The sequence below is a fragment of the Fusarium vanettenii genome (assembly GCF_000151355.1).
Source record: "Fusarium vanettenii 77-13-4 chromosome 5 genomic scaffold NECHAsca_5_chr5_3_0, whole genome shotgun sequence".
Taxonomy (NCBI): domain Eukaryota; kingdom Fungi; phylum Ascomycota; class Sordariomycetes; order Hypocreales; family Nectriaceae; genus Fusarium; species Fusarium vanettenii.
The window spans coordinates 1,130,785-1,146,704 of NW_003315878.1; the positions used below are offsets into that span (position 1 = coordinate 1,130,785).

Sequence of the window (15,920 nt, forward strand, 5' to 3'; positions counted from 1 at the left end):
CACACGCCACACTTTCATCTCGAAGCCAAGAGATCGCGTGCCTCCTTTCATCTCTGTTAAAGTGAAATGAAATCATGTATATGGACATAAATTATTGCTCTGTCATGACTTTTGTTACACTCAGCTCGTCAATCAAGCCTCAGCTCGGATAGGCCTAGTCTTGTTTTCCCTTCCCGACCATGTACATGCCACGGATTAAAACGCCAGCATGCCCGGAAACTCAAACCACCTACACAATTACACACAAGCAGCACGAGGCCGTCTATCCTCTCCAACAGGGAGAAGTGTGGTTCCTCCTCAGACAGTGTCGCGCACGCATTTCTTAAAAACAGCAAGTCTAGTCTCTAGATCAGATGCTTTGACCGGAAGTAAGCGCGGAGGTACATGATCTGCCACGCCCAGAGGCCGATGAGCAGCCAGGTGGTGGCGACGCCGAACCACTTGACTCGGTTGTTGGTGCTCTCGTTGGTGTCTCGCAGCTTCTGCTCTCGGGCGCGGAGGTACTCCATCTCGTTGACAAGCTCGGTCGTGATCTCCTCGATGCGGCGGAGCTCGGCCTCGAGGGGCTTGAGTTTCTCGGTGGCCTGGATGGCGGACCAGTCCTTGGCGTCGGCACCAATGTCAATGTCGAGCTCGATGTGGCGGGTAGGGTTGTTGATTCGCTTGGCTATAGGAGGTGTTAGTCAATTCATGACAAGCAGCATGTGATGGTCAGGAGTCGTCACTTACAGCCAGTAAAGACATTCTCGAAGCAAACGTCAAAGGCAGCGTCGGCGTGAGAGGTAAAGACAGTCCTCGACTCGCCAACAACATCCTTAGGGCGACCGTACTCGTTGCCAACGGCATCGCGAATCTGTCAAGGTCCATTAGACACCCTTCCCTTCCTCGAGGACAGTGCAAGCAACATACATAAAGGTTCACCATCATGCCATCGCCCTTGAATCCATCAACGGTCGCCGTAACCACCACAAGTGTGTCCTTGCCGACAAAGTTGCGAATGCAACGCTCCTTCTTGGAGCCCTCGGCGGTTGCGATCAGGTCGAACTTGAGAGCGCTGGCAGCGCCGACGAGCAGCAGGACGCTGCAGAGATACTGCAGCAGCGAGCGTTGGAGGGCCATGGTCGTGGTACTGAGTGACGAAAGAATGCCTGGTAGAGGTGGCTTTCTCTCTCTCGCCTCTGTCGTTTATGGTCGAGTCGTCGGGGATGGAGAGGGAGAGGCTACGTACGTAGATACGATGTTCTCCTTCGAGACAAGACAAGGGGCTTAAACTGAAAGGTGTCCCGGTCGCGCTGGGGCCCACCCACCCTGAGCTGCTAACAGCAGCCCCTAAAACCTCGGTCCAATCATGTAGCGTCTTGGCGCTGGCCTTGTCGCCGCCATCACGTGTGGGGCCAGCCTCGTTGACCTTGGGGGCTTTTCGCGCCCGAGGATCGCAGTCCAAAACACCATCACCAAATTATCCAATTCGAATAGCGTCATCGCGCATTACCGTCACGATGCCCAAGTGTAAGTCAAGACCCCCATTGATGACTTTCGTAATCGCGCATTTCGCTAACATTCTCCATAGTCTTCTGTAAGTCCTCCACGATCCGCGCGCCACCTCGCCAACTGACCTTTGTTCCCAGGCGACTATTGCGATGTCTACCTCACGCACGACTCCATGAGCGTGCGCAAGGCTCACAACAGCGGCCGAAACCACTTGCGAAACGTGGTAGACTACTACCAGCGTGAGTCATGCCCGATATCCCCATCTCAGCTCGTCAGACTGACCCCTCTACTAGAAATTGGCCACGAGAAGGCTCAGTCAGTCATCGACTCCATCACCTCCTCCTACGCCGCCGAGGGCCAGGCCCACGCGAATCCCATGCTTCCTCAGAACCAGCCCGGCCAAGGCTTCCCCCCGCCCCCATTTGGCTTCCCCGGTGGTAAGTCAACGAGAAATATCGTGCCCTCGAGATTGAAAGAGCAAGGCGCGCTGACCGGCTATAGGTATCCCGCCACCCTTCCCAGGAATGCCTGGGGCGCCTCCAGGCCAGTTTCCTCAAGGAATGCCTCGTAAGTACATGTTGCTACGTTCTCGAAGTTGATCACTTGTTGACATCCTATAGCACCCCCTGGAGGTGGCCGCGGCATGCCTCCTATGCCTCCATTCCCTCCTGGACCTAATGGCATGCCTGTGCCACCAAACGGTCTTCCTTTCCCTCCTCCGGGCGGCTTCCCTTTCCCTCCCCCTGGTGCTCCCGGTGCTCCAGGAGCTCCCGGCGCATCGGGTGGTGCTCCTCCGCCTTTCCCCGGACTGCCCGGCATGCCTCCGCCCGGCCAAGGGTTTCCCCCAGGTGGTCCACCTGGATTTGCTCCCCCTGGAGCAGGAGCTCCAGGTCACGAGAAGCGATGAGTGTCGACTACGATAGCGGGAGATGGGATTCCGGCTGATTGTAACCATAGCGTTATTGGCGAATTAGGCGTTCAAGGACAAGATCGGGACAAACTGATCAACTCTAGGTAGTAACCTTTGACACGGAAAAATAGATAATTTGAGCCCAATATTAAGGACAGAGGCCAGCCTCTTGTGAACCTAAGTCTACGTTGCAACCACAACAAAAGCACCCGTTGGATCAATCGTTTGCCCTTAAGACAACCATGAAACATCCTTTTACTACATCTGCCGTATCCATCTCAAGTAACAGCAACTCGTCCTTGGTATATATATTTTACACGGACAGGCATACCCGCGGAGAAGAGCAACGTAAAACATCTCCCGCTATTCCTTCGCCCACATATAATCCATTCCATCATCAAACTTGTAACAGCAAATCGTGAGCAATATCATTTCCGTAACCCAGAATCATTCATAAAGCGTAAATCATCTCAATCATGAACCTTTTGTCTTGATCATATGCAGACCCAAATGGCGTCTGCGTCCGTGGCGTGATGGGATGAGGTTGGCCAGGGCCAGTCCAGGGCCATGGCTTGACTTTTTCAAGTCTGTGTGTGTGTTTGTGTTTGGTAGTGATCGCGCGCAGTGCTCGACCGGATCACGTCTCCTACTCCGTCTCGAACCTCCTTCGGGCCACTAATCTTTTGGCGGAGTTCTCGAGACCGCTTCTCGCGTCTCCTTTCACTAAGCTTCCGCCGAAGGTTATGGATCTCCTCGAGCCTACTACCGAGGGAAAGCCGACGCCTTTCCCTGTTGGCGCGTCGATGGAGACTGTTCGACCGCCAGAACGGCCTCTTCACGTCTCCGTCCACCGCGCTATAAGGTCGCTCTTCGTCATTGTAATTGCGTCGCAGAGAATCCAGGCTCGCACGATGTCGCATAACTCGAAGATTTCCACTTGGAGTTCGGCCAATGGTACGGCGCTCGGTAGTGGGCCAATCGTAGCTGGTGTAGTAAGAGTCTTCCCGAGGGAGGACAGCAAATGTGCGCTTCATTCTCGCGCTGAAGCTTCTCTCAAGTCCCTTTGATGGTCGGTTGTCCACAGGAGGATATCGGAAGATCTGTTCCACCGGGTCGTTTGAGAAACGGACGCCCTCGTCGTCATAGCCGTCCCAGTCATCCGAATCCTCGCTGGACCATTGTGGGCGCCAGAACGGGTGCAACTTGTTCTCTTCCGCTGGACTATCATCCGGGCTTGGATATGCTGGTTCACGTTCCATGTCTGACAGCCCCTTGCCGTGTCGAGTGCGTGAGAGAGACAATCTCCGGGTCAAGAAGCTCTGGGCTTTCGAAGTTGAGGGGCCAAAATCGACCGAGTGGCGACGGTGACGGCTGAAAGCCCGGCGCACCACTGAAGGACGTCGAGGAGGCTTCTCTCCGAGAGCTTCAAAGTAGTTGCCCATATGCACCATCTTTTCGTGGGCCGGTGTGCTGCCTGATGGAGTTGCGGGAATGAAATTGATGGCCGGTGGGTGACTGGGCGGCTCAGGGGGCGCTCGTGGGTTTCGGAGCGGTGAGTCGATGTCGTTGAATGAGAATTTTGTCTGAGGGGGTGTAACAGGAGATTCCTCTGAGGAGTCGGTCGGCAGTGGCACTTCCAACTCAGCGTCTTCCCTCTCATCTTCGTCAAGGGATTCAGATGGCCTCGTCGAATGGTCAACCATCAACAATGACGAGTTCTGATGAGGGTACATCTGCACTGCTAGAGCTTCCGAAACCACTGGGTTAGTCCCATTTGTATCAACAGAAGCCAGCGAGAATGGCGTGTTTTGTGGCCCATATCCCTTGGCAAACAGGAAATCGTCGTGGCGCTCGGAACTCAGGCGACGATGAGCCCAGTCCTTCTCGGAAGCATTCGAAAGAGTCCGTGGGGCCAGCACATCTTCCGAAAATTTGATGTCAGGCACCTTGCCTTCCTCCTTCTTTTTCATCAGAGACTCCTGCAGGGCGTTGTGAAGCTTGATGCTCTCGGCAGTCAATGAGCTGGCCCGTGAGCCATTTCGACTAGTAGGCGCCGAGAGGGAAGACGAGCGAGCCGGGACAATAGGAGGATAATCAACAGTCCTCTGGTCCGAGTCATCGGGCACAGAGCTTTTACGACCCCGGGATTCGCGAGACACGAGAGTCGCTTCGTCGTTGGTCGTCGATCTGTCGTTGGGTGCCGGGCTGATACTTGCAGTGCGGCTCGAACGAGATCTCAAGGAAGGTTCTTTGTTGGACTTGGACTTGTGTGACGACAGCCGATCTGGAACAACCACCACAGGAATACCACCAGATTTCCAGACCTCCCGTCTAGCCCTACCGCTAGAGACAGAATTGAGCGTCGTACTTGAAGCCTGGCTCTCATGCTTTGCAGTATCCGGGCGGCTGCGAACGCGCTGCTCCTTCTGCGATTTGTCCGACTTAAGAGAATGGGCAGTTGAGCTTGGCGAGTCATCGAGAGGATCCCTCAAGATAGTCTGCTTTCGAACATGACGCAGGGTCCTCTGCCTCGTCGGTGTAGCGTCCAAGAGGTAGGCCTCTACAACAGTCGAGACGGTAGATTTCGTCGATATAGCCGATGCCCTGCGCGGGTCGGAGCTGGCGGTGACCGTGCTCGAGGGAGCCGTTGGTGCTGCCTCACGAACTGAAAGTCGTTTCGCAGAGGGAACGCTGTCATTTCTTTGGTGCAACGACAGATTCCTAACTGCCTTGGCTGCTTGAGTCGGTGTTATCATATTGGGCTCAATAACCCTAATTCCGTACGGGTTCGAAGTTGGTATTTCGAGAGGCTGAGGTCGCTTCTTGACGGTTACCAATCTCTGCAGGTTGTGGTCCCATTCCTGCTCGACCTCGCTCACGGAGCCCCAGTCACTGTCATTATGGCCCCAGTCCACCCCTGATCTAGACGTACTGCTCCCTTCTGAACGAGGGGGTAAGTTTGCCAATGCCAGGCCCAGTGCCTCAGGCTGCGGAATGTAGGCGCCAGTATCAGACACCTGGCGCACAGTCGAGCGCGAAGCCTTCGTATTAGCAGACTTGTCTGCATCTTCATCCACCGAAAGCTCCTCCCGTGCGGTTGTGAAGGAGCCAGATTGTGAGCCAACAGTTGTGGTGCTCGAACCAGGGCGCTCAATGACGTCTGGGCGTAGCAGTTTGGGGCGGCTGGCATGGTGAGGCGGTGTTACATCCGGGGTAGGCGGACTCTTCTGGTTAGGTGGTGTACTGGGTGGTCGTGGTTGCGACTTCTGAGGCGTCTGCAATGCTTCGTCGGTCGCGGATGGACTGCTCGCCTTGGCGGACGAGTTATCCGATGACTTGCGCGAGTGTCTCGGAGGAGTAGGGGGGAGATCTGGGCCACTCCCAATCCTTCGCGATTGATGTTTGAGGGTTCGGGGGCTGGATGGTTGAGCGCCGTTTCCAGAACGCGAAGATTCAATGAGCAGGTCACGTTTAGGCGGAGTAGCTTTCGCGATTTGAATTGGGATTTCAGGCGTTCTCTCGTGGTGTGGACGAGGCAGAACTTTGTGCTTTTTGAACTGCCTCTGGCCAGAGAGGCTGGCCCCCAAGGGCGGCTTGGGAGAATAATCGGCGGGAGCTGTCATTATGACGGGCGAGGAAATAGAATGTGCAGCTGAGAGCATGACTTGGAGTGGCGGCGACTTTTTAAAACTTGAGCTTCGCGACGACAATGTTGAGACGAGTTGGTGTTCGCATGCTGGCAGCGATGTGTCGGAAACAGGGTTAGGAAAAGTTGCGGTACACAACAGAAGCGACAGGTTAAACAGCAATCCGAGACATGTAAGCAAGAAGGCGATGCGCTTCTGCAGTGGTGGCAGGCGGTTTTCGATCAAAAATCAGGCAAGGTGGCAGGTGGGCACGGGCACGACCACGGCGTGAACCCGACCTGTTGAGCACTCGTAACGTGGTTCAGGAAGTAGCGTCGAGGATCGAGCGCGATGATAGGATACGCATAGTGCCCGAGGGCGAAGTTGGCGCCGGGATTGGAGATTACGGTTTCTCGTCAATACTTGAGTGTGAGAAGCGAAGCTTGACGGGCGAAAGAGCGACGCTGGTGCGAGAGCGGAAGCAAGAGCAAAAGTCTGGCGTTGAGGAAGGACGGAGAGATGAGGTGAGGTGAGATGACGAGAGCGATTGATGGAATAGATGGATGACGGGAGGGTGGAGGGAGACCAAGGCCAGAAGAAGCAAGGGCGCCGTCAAACTGGAAGGGAAGGGAGGAACCTAGGGAAGGGAAGGGGGCCGCCTGCGGGACACGCTAAGGGGGTCGAGGATTTCAGTGGCCTCAGCGGCTCCTTCAGTGGCCCCAGCCTGTGCATTTCACGAGCTGCAGTGGCCCAGCGGCCCGTCCAGTGAGGTCGCCCAGTGCCAGAGAATCGAGTCCTTGGTGGTCCCCAGTGGGGATCCTCGATTTGGCACTGGAGGCACTGACGCAACCTCGAGCAGGGGTGTCGCCGTCTCGTCGAGTCTCCAGCCTTGCTTGGCTTCCAGTCCATGGTTGCTTGCTTGCTTGTCTGCATGCACACTGCCTGCCATGCCCTGCCATGCCATGCAATGACGGATGCCCGTCTTCCTCAGCTGGCACAGCGACCATACCGTGGCACCAGCGCGCACACATCGAGTCTTACGAGGGCAAAGGACATGCCGATGGATATTTCTGGGACGGTCCGACGAGCGCGTCTCCCGTTGGGTGCATGGGACGGGACCCAGAAGCTTTCTTGCTGTCACTCTTGATCTAGCTCGACAGCCCAGACTTGGCTTGGTGTCCCTGGAGCGACTCTATTGGGCAGATCTTGGAGTCTCGAATCTGGGAACAGGCGCTTGTTTCCATGCTCGTACTGTGAGACCAGTGCGATGTGATGCCTTGATGGACCGATGCTTGAAGTTGGTGGGGACCGCCATGCAGAAGCTGGAGGGACTTGGATGGAAAGACAGTCTGGTATTGGGCTGAAGACCCTGGACTGGCGCAGTGTCGTTTCTTCTTTTGTTTCCATTCAAAACCTTCAATGCCGGGAAGCTTCAGGGATCTTGGCCTGGCTTGGACAAGCGCCGCGCAAGAGAGAAAAAAAAAAACAGGTCCCCCGCTCTCGATTTGCTGCCCACTTGGTGATGCAAGACGCCAGCTTTGTTGATCATTGATACCCCAGATGGATGACATGGCTGGCTGGAAGATCCGCCCGGAATCACGCACCCTTCAGTCCAACTCCTTCTCTATCGACCAATGTGATTCTCCCCTTGGCTCATCCTACGATTTCTTTTCTCACTCGTGGCGATCAACTCTCAACTTTGAACCCTCAACTGAGGCACTACGTGAAGCGTCGTCCCTACACCCTCACCAACCTCGTTGCCTCGAGGGAACGAATCGGCCGCGTCGGAGGCGCAAGCCTAGGGAGAGGCCGCTAAGACGAAAAAAAAGAACTGCCACCTTGGGGCATCTGCAGGATGGCACAAAGTGGTGTCTTGGATAGCCACTCACGACTCAATGCACCTCTCCCACTCGATCTCGCCCACGGCCCTCTTTTCTCATCCGTGAACCAAATCACAGTCGACTGCTGCAAGTCGTGCAAAGCGGAGCCTCTCTATGTAAGAGCTGGGGGTTTTTCTGACCCCCCTGCTCCTATTAGCATGAGATAGGCAGGTGAAAGTTGACGACGCAGTTTGTCGGCTTCTCTGGACGATCGATCAAATCGACAGCGACCTACCCTGTTTCCGGCTCCGTCAGCATGAACATGTCTCTATGCGAAGCATAGTCTGACGTTCTGTTGGGGGCCACAGAGTGGTAATAGGTGCCGTCCCGGTGCGAGCCCTGACGCTGCAACACAAGATGAGACATAAAATTTGGTCTCGCGTGCCAGATCCCGCCCTGCATGTGTAGGCTCAGGCTGGTGATTAGCCCATCGAGATGGCTTCAGTCTGTGTGTTTCTCACGAGGACGCTCTGTCCCTGACAACGAGCCCCTGAAGCGATGCGTCCCTGAGACCCTGCATTTGACGTTTTTATTTCTGGAACTTTGGGGCCAATTTGTTCTCCTGCATTTTGCTGACTGCTGTCTTGAATCGACCGCCTTTTCTGTGCCAGTGAGATTCCGTTGAAGCGAGTTGTTGATGTGGGCTTCGCCAACAACATATGCATGTCTGATTCGGCAAACATGAAATCGCCTCTCGCTTCCTCACTCATGAGACCTCGAGAATGGACATGTGCAGTCTCGCTAAATTTGTTTGCCTTGGCCTGACTTTGTTTTTTTCCTGTGCAAAGTGGCAGGGTGAACGTGACGTCTCACAAAACGTCGTTGTCCGACGCATCACCAGCACAACAAGACTTGATGTGTTTGACGATGCACGAGAACGGCGGAAGGAAACAGCACAGCTCTGACTCAGAAAAATTCTGCAGCTTGTGCTCGATCGAGAAGGCGTTGGACTAAAAATGAAGCTTGTCGGGCCTCATCGCAAATATTGAACAACAGAGGTAGTCCGCCAAAGCTCTAGACCAAGGGGCGGAGCGGTAATGAGAAACCTAACAAGCGACAATGACAATGTAACATGAAAGGTAAGATGGAGCCAATCTTGTAGATCCAATGTATTCTTCTCCTATTCCATAAGAAACGAAATAGTTACCCTAGTCCAATCATTTCGTCTAACCATGGCCAAATCATCTAGCTTCAGTTCTCGATGGTGTGTGCACTTATCATCTACCCTGGCAAGACTGGCAAGAAGCCGCCAGCCGATATCCCATCTCATATCTCCAAATGACAAACCCCCATTTTCAATCCGCACCATCATCAGCTTCTTCTGCCAGGTTGCCTAGCTCAATATCGGCAAACTTCCGATTGCAGATCTCATAATATTACTCCGAGCTGTCGCCCTCGAGCTTGTGGACTGGGTGTTGGCCAATCTACCACGGACTATCACTTTCATATATGGCATCTTTTCACGTAGCAGCAGCGGAAGACATCACTAGAGAAATAGGACAAGGGGACGGTATCCTGCAAATTTTGCCAAGCCATGTCTCGATGACCCGAACCAACACCCTACACTTGAGGGTGCAACAAGATTCTGACTATCACTCGCCGTGCAGCGCACTTCTGCAAGCGTTGATCCCTAGGTCCGAGCGATAACGACCTGCAAACAGGAATCCAGCTCCTGCGAGATCTCGAGAGATAACCTTGCCGGTGACCGCCGTGCTTATAACCACCCTTAGAGAGTGGGCCCATTCGTCGAAGAACGACTCGACTCGAGATGGTCATTCAGCCTGATCTTGGTGCCATACAACCTCGGTGCGGGGAACGATGCTGGCCGGGGTCTCGAGATACGAACACGCTCCTCTTCTCGTATGGGAACTTGGTTATTCGCTCATGTTATCACGCCTTTCCCGAGCCAATATTGAGCTTCTCCGCACATTGTCGGATGATTGCCGTCGCTTGAGCGAATATCGAAGCGGTCGATGTCACCCAAGGTACTCTTGACGGACGACGGATGTAGGAAACGGCGGTCTTCTATTCTCTGGCGGAGATTTCCACGGAGATTCCAAGAACAGAAATTCTCTCGAGGAGGAACGCGTGGCTTTCGGCTCAGACGGAGGCCGACAGGATATATACCTATCAAAGGCTCAAAGCCATTGCGAAGCAGTCAGCAATGCCATGCCGTGTCGCCGATGGCGTCCCAGTCCGCCCATCGTTAGCCTGTGACGCTGTGTGAGGGACAATGAGGCTGAGGCTGGTGGTGGGCTGAGTGCAAGCCACAGGACCCTAGATGTCGGGTCTCGCGCAACGTTACGACAGCGGGTGATTTACACCGGCTTCTAGATCCAACGTCGCCGGGCGGAAGTTTACGAGCCAGTGGCCTTTGCTTGGATTTCTAAAATAGGTCAAAGACATTCATCTTTTTCGGAGGAGAGAGGGTGTCGAGCTATACGAGCGTGGAATAGCGAATGATCTAGGTGAATCGACAAGGGGGAAAAACGAGAGTGACAACCAAGACATGCGACCTTGGCTCGGTGTGGAAGGTCACGGAAATGGCACGAAGAGGGTTGCTGGGCCATCAGGAAGGGCGGGCCATCAGTCACTTGAGTCACCAAGCGAGTCACCGTCTTCCCACAATCTACACGACGACTGAGGGGCCTCGATACGATTGACTTCACAATCACCAGATTCTGTCCGGTCACGGCCCGCGGCGATCTAGCAGCATTTTTCTATTTGGAGAGACCGAGGCACAAGACCGACCCGAAAACCCAAGATCCTGGGGCTCATTGACGATGAAGTCATCGGGCCTCCTGAAGCCACTGAACATTCCAACAGCTTCTGAACCTACCCACTGATTCCTCAGTCCCAGGGCCCTGGGAGAGCCCGAAATGCGAACTAGCGGCTCCATCTCGGTGGTGAGCATCGCCGCACTTTGGGTGCCGGCAACCCCGGCGTCCGGCACAGGGCACATGGCGGTCCGCTAGAAACGCCCATCTTCCAAGAATAGCCCCTGTCGCCTCTTTGACGGGTAGCCCTACACTACCTGAGCCTGACAGTGCCTCCGCCATGCTCCGTAGACAGCTCGTTGTTTAAGCTTTCCCCGTCGGTCGGATCAAAAATCGACGCAGTCTGACATAGCCACCCATGTCCCGAGAAGTTTGTTCCACGGCCTTGCCCAATCCAGGGGCCGCCCCAGCATCCGTTCGGCGAATTCGCCTTGGTCAGCGTCAGCGGAGATGGCACTGACAGCACTTGGCGACGCGGCTATTGCGAACTCGGTGGGGGAAAATGTAGAAAAAATGCTACCTCCGTGACTGTGCGGACTGCTTGCATGGAGACTAACAAGATTGCAGATGACGTGAGGTCTAGGCTCTCAGAGAAGCATCGTGGGAGTGGCGTGCAATCCCTGTGGTTGACGATAAACGGCGGGCCATGGTAGCATCGCCGACTTGGGCATTGTTCCCTTTCGGGACGCGGTGGGGCGGCTCTGAATGGTCATCAGCAATACGGACATCCAGGGTCTTCCTCAACGACCTCCCACACCTCGTATCCATATCGCCATTCTCACTAGCCACTTCGCCATGCCGCCTATCAGCCCTGCCACCGAGTCGGCCGCCATTGGCCTCCCCGAGAGTCGAGATGACAACTCTTAGCAGGCTCCGCTCTATCTCGCTTACACACCCCGTGTAATCAGGCCGCCAGTTCTTCCAAGATATAAGAAAGGCCTTGCCTGATGCTAGATGCCTCTCTCATTATCTCAACACACCATCGTCTTTCGTTCAAGATTAGCTCTGTCGATCATCACATACTTCACTCGACATTATACATTCGTTAATCCTAAACACCAAACAAATCACATCAACCAATATGCGAACTTCGGGAATCATCATTGTCGCCGCGGCAGCCGTTGCCAACGCTCACTACGAGGAGGTTAGTCCATGTCCCAGTAGATTCCATCCTTCCATATATACTAACAAGAATATCAAGCCCGTTGTGTATCCTACACCATCGGCTAGCTCTGTGTCTACAGTGAACCACCCCAGCTACTCGACCACAAACGGTGGAGGCTTCACTACCGTCTACACTCATCCCGTCTACCCCAACACCAACACCACCACCGTCAAGCCTACTCAGTACACCACGAGCACCGTCTACACCACCAAGACTTACACCATCACCAAGTGCCCTCCCACGGTCACCGACTGCCCGATTGGTCACGTCACCACTGAGACTATTCCTGTCTACACCACCGTCTGCCCCGTCGAGACTGGAAAGCCCGTCGAGCCCAAGCCTGTCGAGCCTAAGCCTCATGAGCCCAAGCCCAACCCCGAGCCAAAGCCAAACCCGACTGAGCCCGGAAAGCCTCATGAGCCTCTTCCCACCAACCCTGCCGACTGCATCACCAAGACTCAGACCTATGTCTACCCTCACCCAACTCAACCCGGCCAGAGCGTGACCAAGACCATCACTTACACCATCCCCAAGGAGCCTTCCCACAATGCAACTGCTGTGAACCCTCCTCCTCACCACACCTACAACCCGGCTACTCCCACTGGCGGTGCTCCCGTCCACCCCAACGGAACCGCGCCCGAGTACCCCGGATCTCATGGTGGAAAGGGTGTCAACGGTGGCAAGTCTGGAAGCGATGAGGGAACCGGCAGCTCCACCCCCGACAAGGAGGCCGAGCGTCTTCCATCCGGCCCCACTTCGGAGGAGGATCAGCCCGAGACCGTCACATCCGGCGCCGCGATGACCACAGTCACCGGACTCCTGGCCATCGTCGGCTTTGCTGCTGCCTACCTCATCTAAAACCCCGCACCCCCTTCCTCAATCTTTGTTGGAATTGTTTTTCAACGTACTTTCAAAATTCTCACGATCCTTACATGATGCATGATAGCATAGCATTTGGGGCATTTGTCATTTTATCGCACTAGCGAATGGCGTTCTTTGGGAGATTCCGCTCCGGGCACCGGGATGAACTGGGCCGAGCGATGACTGGGCAATGTTTTATATGAGATGGAAAGGGTTTCAGCGTCTATTTTACATACACGCAAACACGACTTGAAGATATATCACTACTAATTATTTATGGTTAATCCTAGCGATCATTCCTTTAGACTAGACTTGATTTTAATTTTAATTCCTCCATCAAAAGTTGCCAAAGCAAAAACATTTAAACATACAAACAATTGCTCCATTTCCATTTCCATTTACTGTGTTCATAATTCGTCAATGCTCGCTTACAAAATCCAATCCTTGCTTATTTCTTATTCCTCATCGTCCTGCTTTGCACAGTGCATCAAAAACCCAAGCCTGTGGTGCATCTTTCTCACTCTCGCTCTCATCCATGTAGCTCAGATAGAGCGCATATCGAAATAAGGCCTCCCTTAGGTTGTCCTCGGCGATGTCATCCCTTCCCACGCCATTCTGCCACTCATCAATATCCAACTTGTCTCCATCGAGACCCCTCTCAACAGCCCACGAATCCCCGCGCAGGCCGGCCCACAGGGCCATGAGAAAGGCCTCGTCGATGGGCAGGTTCTTGGGGACGCTGCAGCATGGAGACCAGATGGACGGACGTCGTCGACGGCGCTGAGGGTCCCGGGAGATGGTGGACAGGGTGCGCTGCGCGACGTCTGGGTCGAGAAAGGATACAAGCTTCTCAAAGGTGCGCTTGGCGAGGATTGCGTTGAAGGTCCGGGAGGTAAGCCGGGTGTGCTTTACAGCGGGGGACGGCAGGTGATGGAGGATTTGGAGGAGGATCTCCGGGGGGAGGGTGTCCATTGTGGTCACTGCGGCTGCTGGTATCTTGTACTTGGGGGTGGTGTCTGAGGTGGTGGAAGCGTGAAGAAGCCACCAGTTTGTATGATGGTAAAAGATGTGTGTGTGTGTGTGTTTGAGAGGAGAGAGCAGAGTTGATGAGGCAGAGAAGGAGAAAAAAGGACGGGGGCTTACTGGCCCTTTCGTCCGAGGTTTATATCTCTCCGGACTTGCAAGTATCTACGCCCCCGACGTCGTCTCAAACCCCCGGTCCGCAAAGGTTCTCACCCCGGGCACCATGTCAGAAGACCAGCGAATGTTCGGATCCACCGCTCGCCGAGTCAGGCGCAATAGGAGCAATTGGCTAAATGACCCTGGTATTTGTTTTTGCTTCTCTTTGTTTTCCTTACCCCCAACGGATGTACATGGCCGATAGAATCACCGAATGCTGCTGTTTTCCTTGGATGAGTCCTCGCGGAGCTTCAAGGCCGGCAGGGCGATACCGGCTGTGACGTCGATAGGTGGCTCTCGTCAGATGGTAGTTTTGTCGGATGAGGCATGTGCAAGGGATATGATTTGATTTGATTTTTGGTTTTGTAAGCAATTGTCCTGTGACGCTTTATGCTGACCAGGATTACTTTTTACTTGATGACATCTCGTCTATAGTCAGAGTTCTTGATAGCTTCATGCTTACGCCCCCACCGGTCCGGTCTCCTCCTCCCACCACTCCTTCAAGAGCCGTAGTCTCTCGGTCCTTTCCCTGGCCATCCTCCGACCCTCGTCCGTCTTCATCATGCCCTCGAGAAGGAGCAGCTTCTCGTCAAAGTGGTCCATGGTATTCTCCAGTGTGCGGCCCTTGGCACCTCCAAAGGCAAACGTCCGCGCAATGCCCACGGCGCCGATGGCATCAAGCCTGTCAGCGTCCTGCACCACCGCTAGCTCCGGGTACTTCTCCACAAGAGCCCGGGTGCGCGCCGGGTCCTTGACTTCGGAGGAGTAGCTGACCCCGAGGCAGATGGCCTGGACGGTGTCGGCGAGGGCGGCCGGAGCACCGAATGAGACAAGGAGGGTTGATATCAGGCGTGAAGCGTCCTCACCGGGACGTAGGTACTTCTTGTCACCGACATCGTGGAGTAGGGCCGCGAGGGTGACGAGAGAGCGGTCAGCCTCGGGAGTGACCGACTGAATGTGGAGGGAGAGACGGAGGACACGCTGGATGTGGTTGAAGTCGTGTGAGGCGTCGTAGTTGGACATGTACTTCTCAACGTACGTCGTCACCTTGCCGACAAGGGCATCGTCTACCACGAAGTCTTCTGAGGCCATGGTGGATGAACAATCGGTCTGAAATGAGCGACTCTTTGGGAGAGAATCAAGAACGTGAAAGTGAGTGGCTTGGTTGAAAGATCGGGTGGAAGTGAGAGAAAGAGTTGAGTTCACCAGGCTTCTTCTACTCTGCCAGACAGCGAGGTATGTTGGTGATGATAAGGGTGAAAGATGATTCACTTGAACTAGTGAAAATTTAGAGCGTCTCATCTCTCTGGATTTCTAATCAGCAGCAATTCACGGCAAGGCAGCAACACACTAAAGCGGATCAAAACAAAGAGAAACCCTAGAAATGAAGCTCAAAAAGGCAGGTCGACCATGCTTGGTGTCGATCTGACACCGCTAGACGCGACTGGAGTTGCGCGTCGAGCCTGGGCTTAGGGTTGAACGCGACGGGTACCCACGTGACCTAACGGTATCTTGGCATTATCGCATCGACCCGAGCGAAAAAGCTTGGAATAACCATGACTGTCATTGTTTTTTGTTGGTCCTTGGTTTTGGTCCCTGCTCTGGCATGCGTTGGGTCTGGAGGTAGCTGCAGTCTGACGTTGTCTGCATCGGCGACCCCATTTACTGAGCAATGATGCTTGGAAGCTGATATCTCAACTGCAATGCTTGTCCAAAGCCCTTCAATTGGTCTTTCGAAACAATATTGACCTGACTATCGAGTCGAGAGCGTTTAGCGACGCCGATTCTTTCTCTAGCTCTGGCTGTCAAGGTTGTTCAGCTTGCACAAATGCAGTCTACAGCACCGAGGCCATGCCCAATCAAACGGCGTCGGTATGCGAGTGCTGCCAAGTTCAGGGCACATCAAGTGATGAGAATCCTCTGTGAGGAAGCTTGGGAACGATCTATCGCGGTGACGACAGCTCGCAGCGTCTATTTCCACCACCATCAGGACGGTCACGTTCTGTTTCAAGTTCACACCCAAAGATCCTT

General features: G+C 54.3%; 6 protein-coding genes across 6 annotated transcripts; 2 read left to right on the top strand and 4 right to left on the bottom strand.

Annotated features, from left to right (window-relative positions):
• Positions 1 to 68: 68 nt before the first annotated feature.
• Positions 69 to 1,196, bottom strand: NECHADRAFT_102663 (uncharacterized protein). Its single transcript, XM_003051183.1, has 3 exons — positions 910 to 1,196; positions 730 to 853; positions 69 to 667 (listed from the first exon to the last, which is right to left on the bottom strand). Exons 1-3 carry the CDS (start codon positions 1,117 to 1,119, stop codon positions 345 to 347), a joined length of 657 nt encoding a protein of 218 aa, XP_003051229.1. The 5' UTR covers positions 1,120 to 1,196; the 3' UTR covers positions 69 to 344.
• A 303-nt stretch (positions 1,197 to 1,499) lies between these two features.
• Positions 1,500 to 2,398, top strand: NECHADRAFT_80502 (uncharacterized protein; the record flags this gene model as incomplete). The annotated part of the gene is made up of 6 exons (XM_003050796.1): positions 1,500 to 1,509; positions 1,571 to 1,576; positions 1,629 to 1,730; positions 1,785 to 1,928; positions 1,993 to 2,058; positions 2,112 to 2,398. The coding sequence occupies 6 exons, from the start codon at positions 1,500 to 1,502 to the stop codon at positions 2,396 to 2,398; spliced, it is 615 nt and encodes a 204-aa protein (XP_003050842.1).
• Positions 2,399 to 2,628: 230 nt separating this feature from the next.
• Positions 2,629 to 6,024, bottom strand: NECHADRAFT_104498 (uncharacterized protein; the record flags this gene model as incomplete). The annotated part of the gene is made up of 2 exons (XM_003051184.1): positions 2,629 to 3,824; positions 3,918 to 6,024. 2 exons carry the CDS (start codon positions 6,022 to 6,024, stop codon positions 2,983 to 2,985), a joined length of 2,949 nt encoding a protein of 982 aa, XP_003051230.1. The 3' UTR covers positions 2,629 to 2,982.
• A 5,741-nt stretch (positions 6,025 to 11,765) lies between these two features.
• NECHADRAFT_93668 (uncharacterized protein) lies at positions 11,766 to 12,707 on the top strand (the record flags this gene model as incomplete). Its single annotated transcript, XM_003050797.1, has 3 exons — positions 11,766 to 11,828; positions 11,915 to 11,927; positions 11,965 to 12,707. 3 exons carry the CDS (start codon positions 11,766 to 11,768, stop codon positions 12,705 to 12,707), a joined length of 819 nt encoding a protein of 272 aa, XP_003050843.1.
• Positions 12,708 to 13,011: 304 nt separating this feature from the next.
• NECHADRAFT_80505 (uncharacterized protein) lies at positions 13,012 to 13,682 on the bottom strand (the record flags this gene model as incomplete). Its single annotated transcript, XM_003051185.1, has 3 exons — positions 13,012 to 13,016; positions 13,082 to 13,111; positions 13,232 to 13,682. The coding sequence occupies 3 exons, from the start codon at positions 13,680 to 13,682 to the stop codon at positions 13,012 to 13,014; spliced, it is 486 nt and encodes a 161-aa protein (XP_003051231.1).
• A 666-nt stretch (positions 13,683 to 14,348) lies between these two features.
• On the bottom strand, positions 14,349 to 14,981 carry NECHADRAFT_93669 (uncharacterized protein; the record flags this gene model as incomplete). Its single annotated transcript, XM_003051186.1, has 1 exon — positions 14,349 to 14,981. One exon carries the CDS (start codon positions 14,979 to 14,981, stop codon positions 14,349 to 14,351), a length of 633 nt encoding a protein of 210 aa, XP_003051232.1.
• Between the last annotated feature and the right edge of the window lie 939 nt (positions 14,982 to 15,920).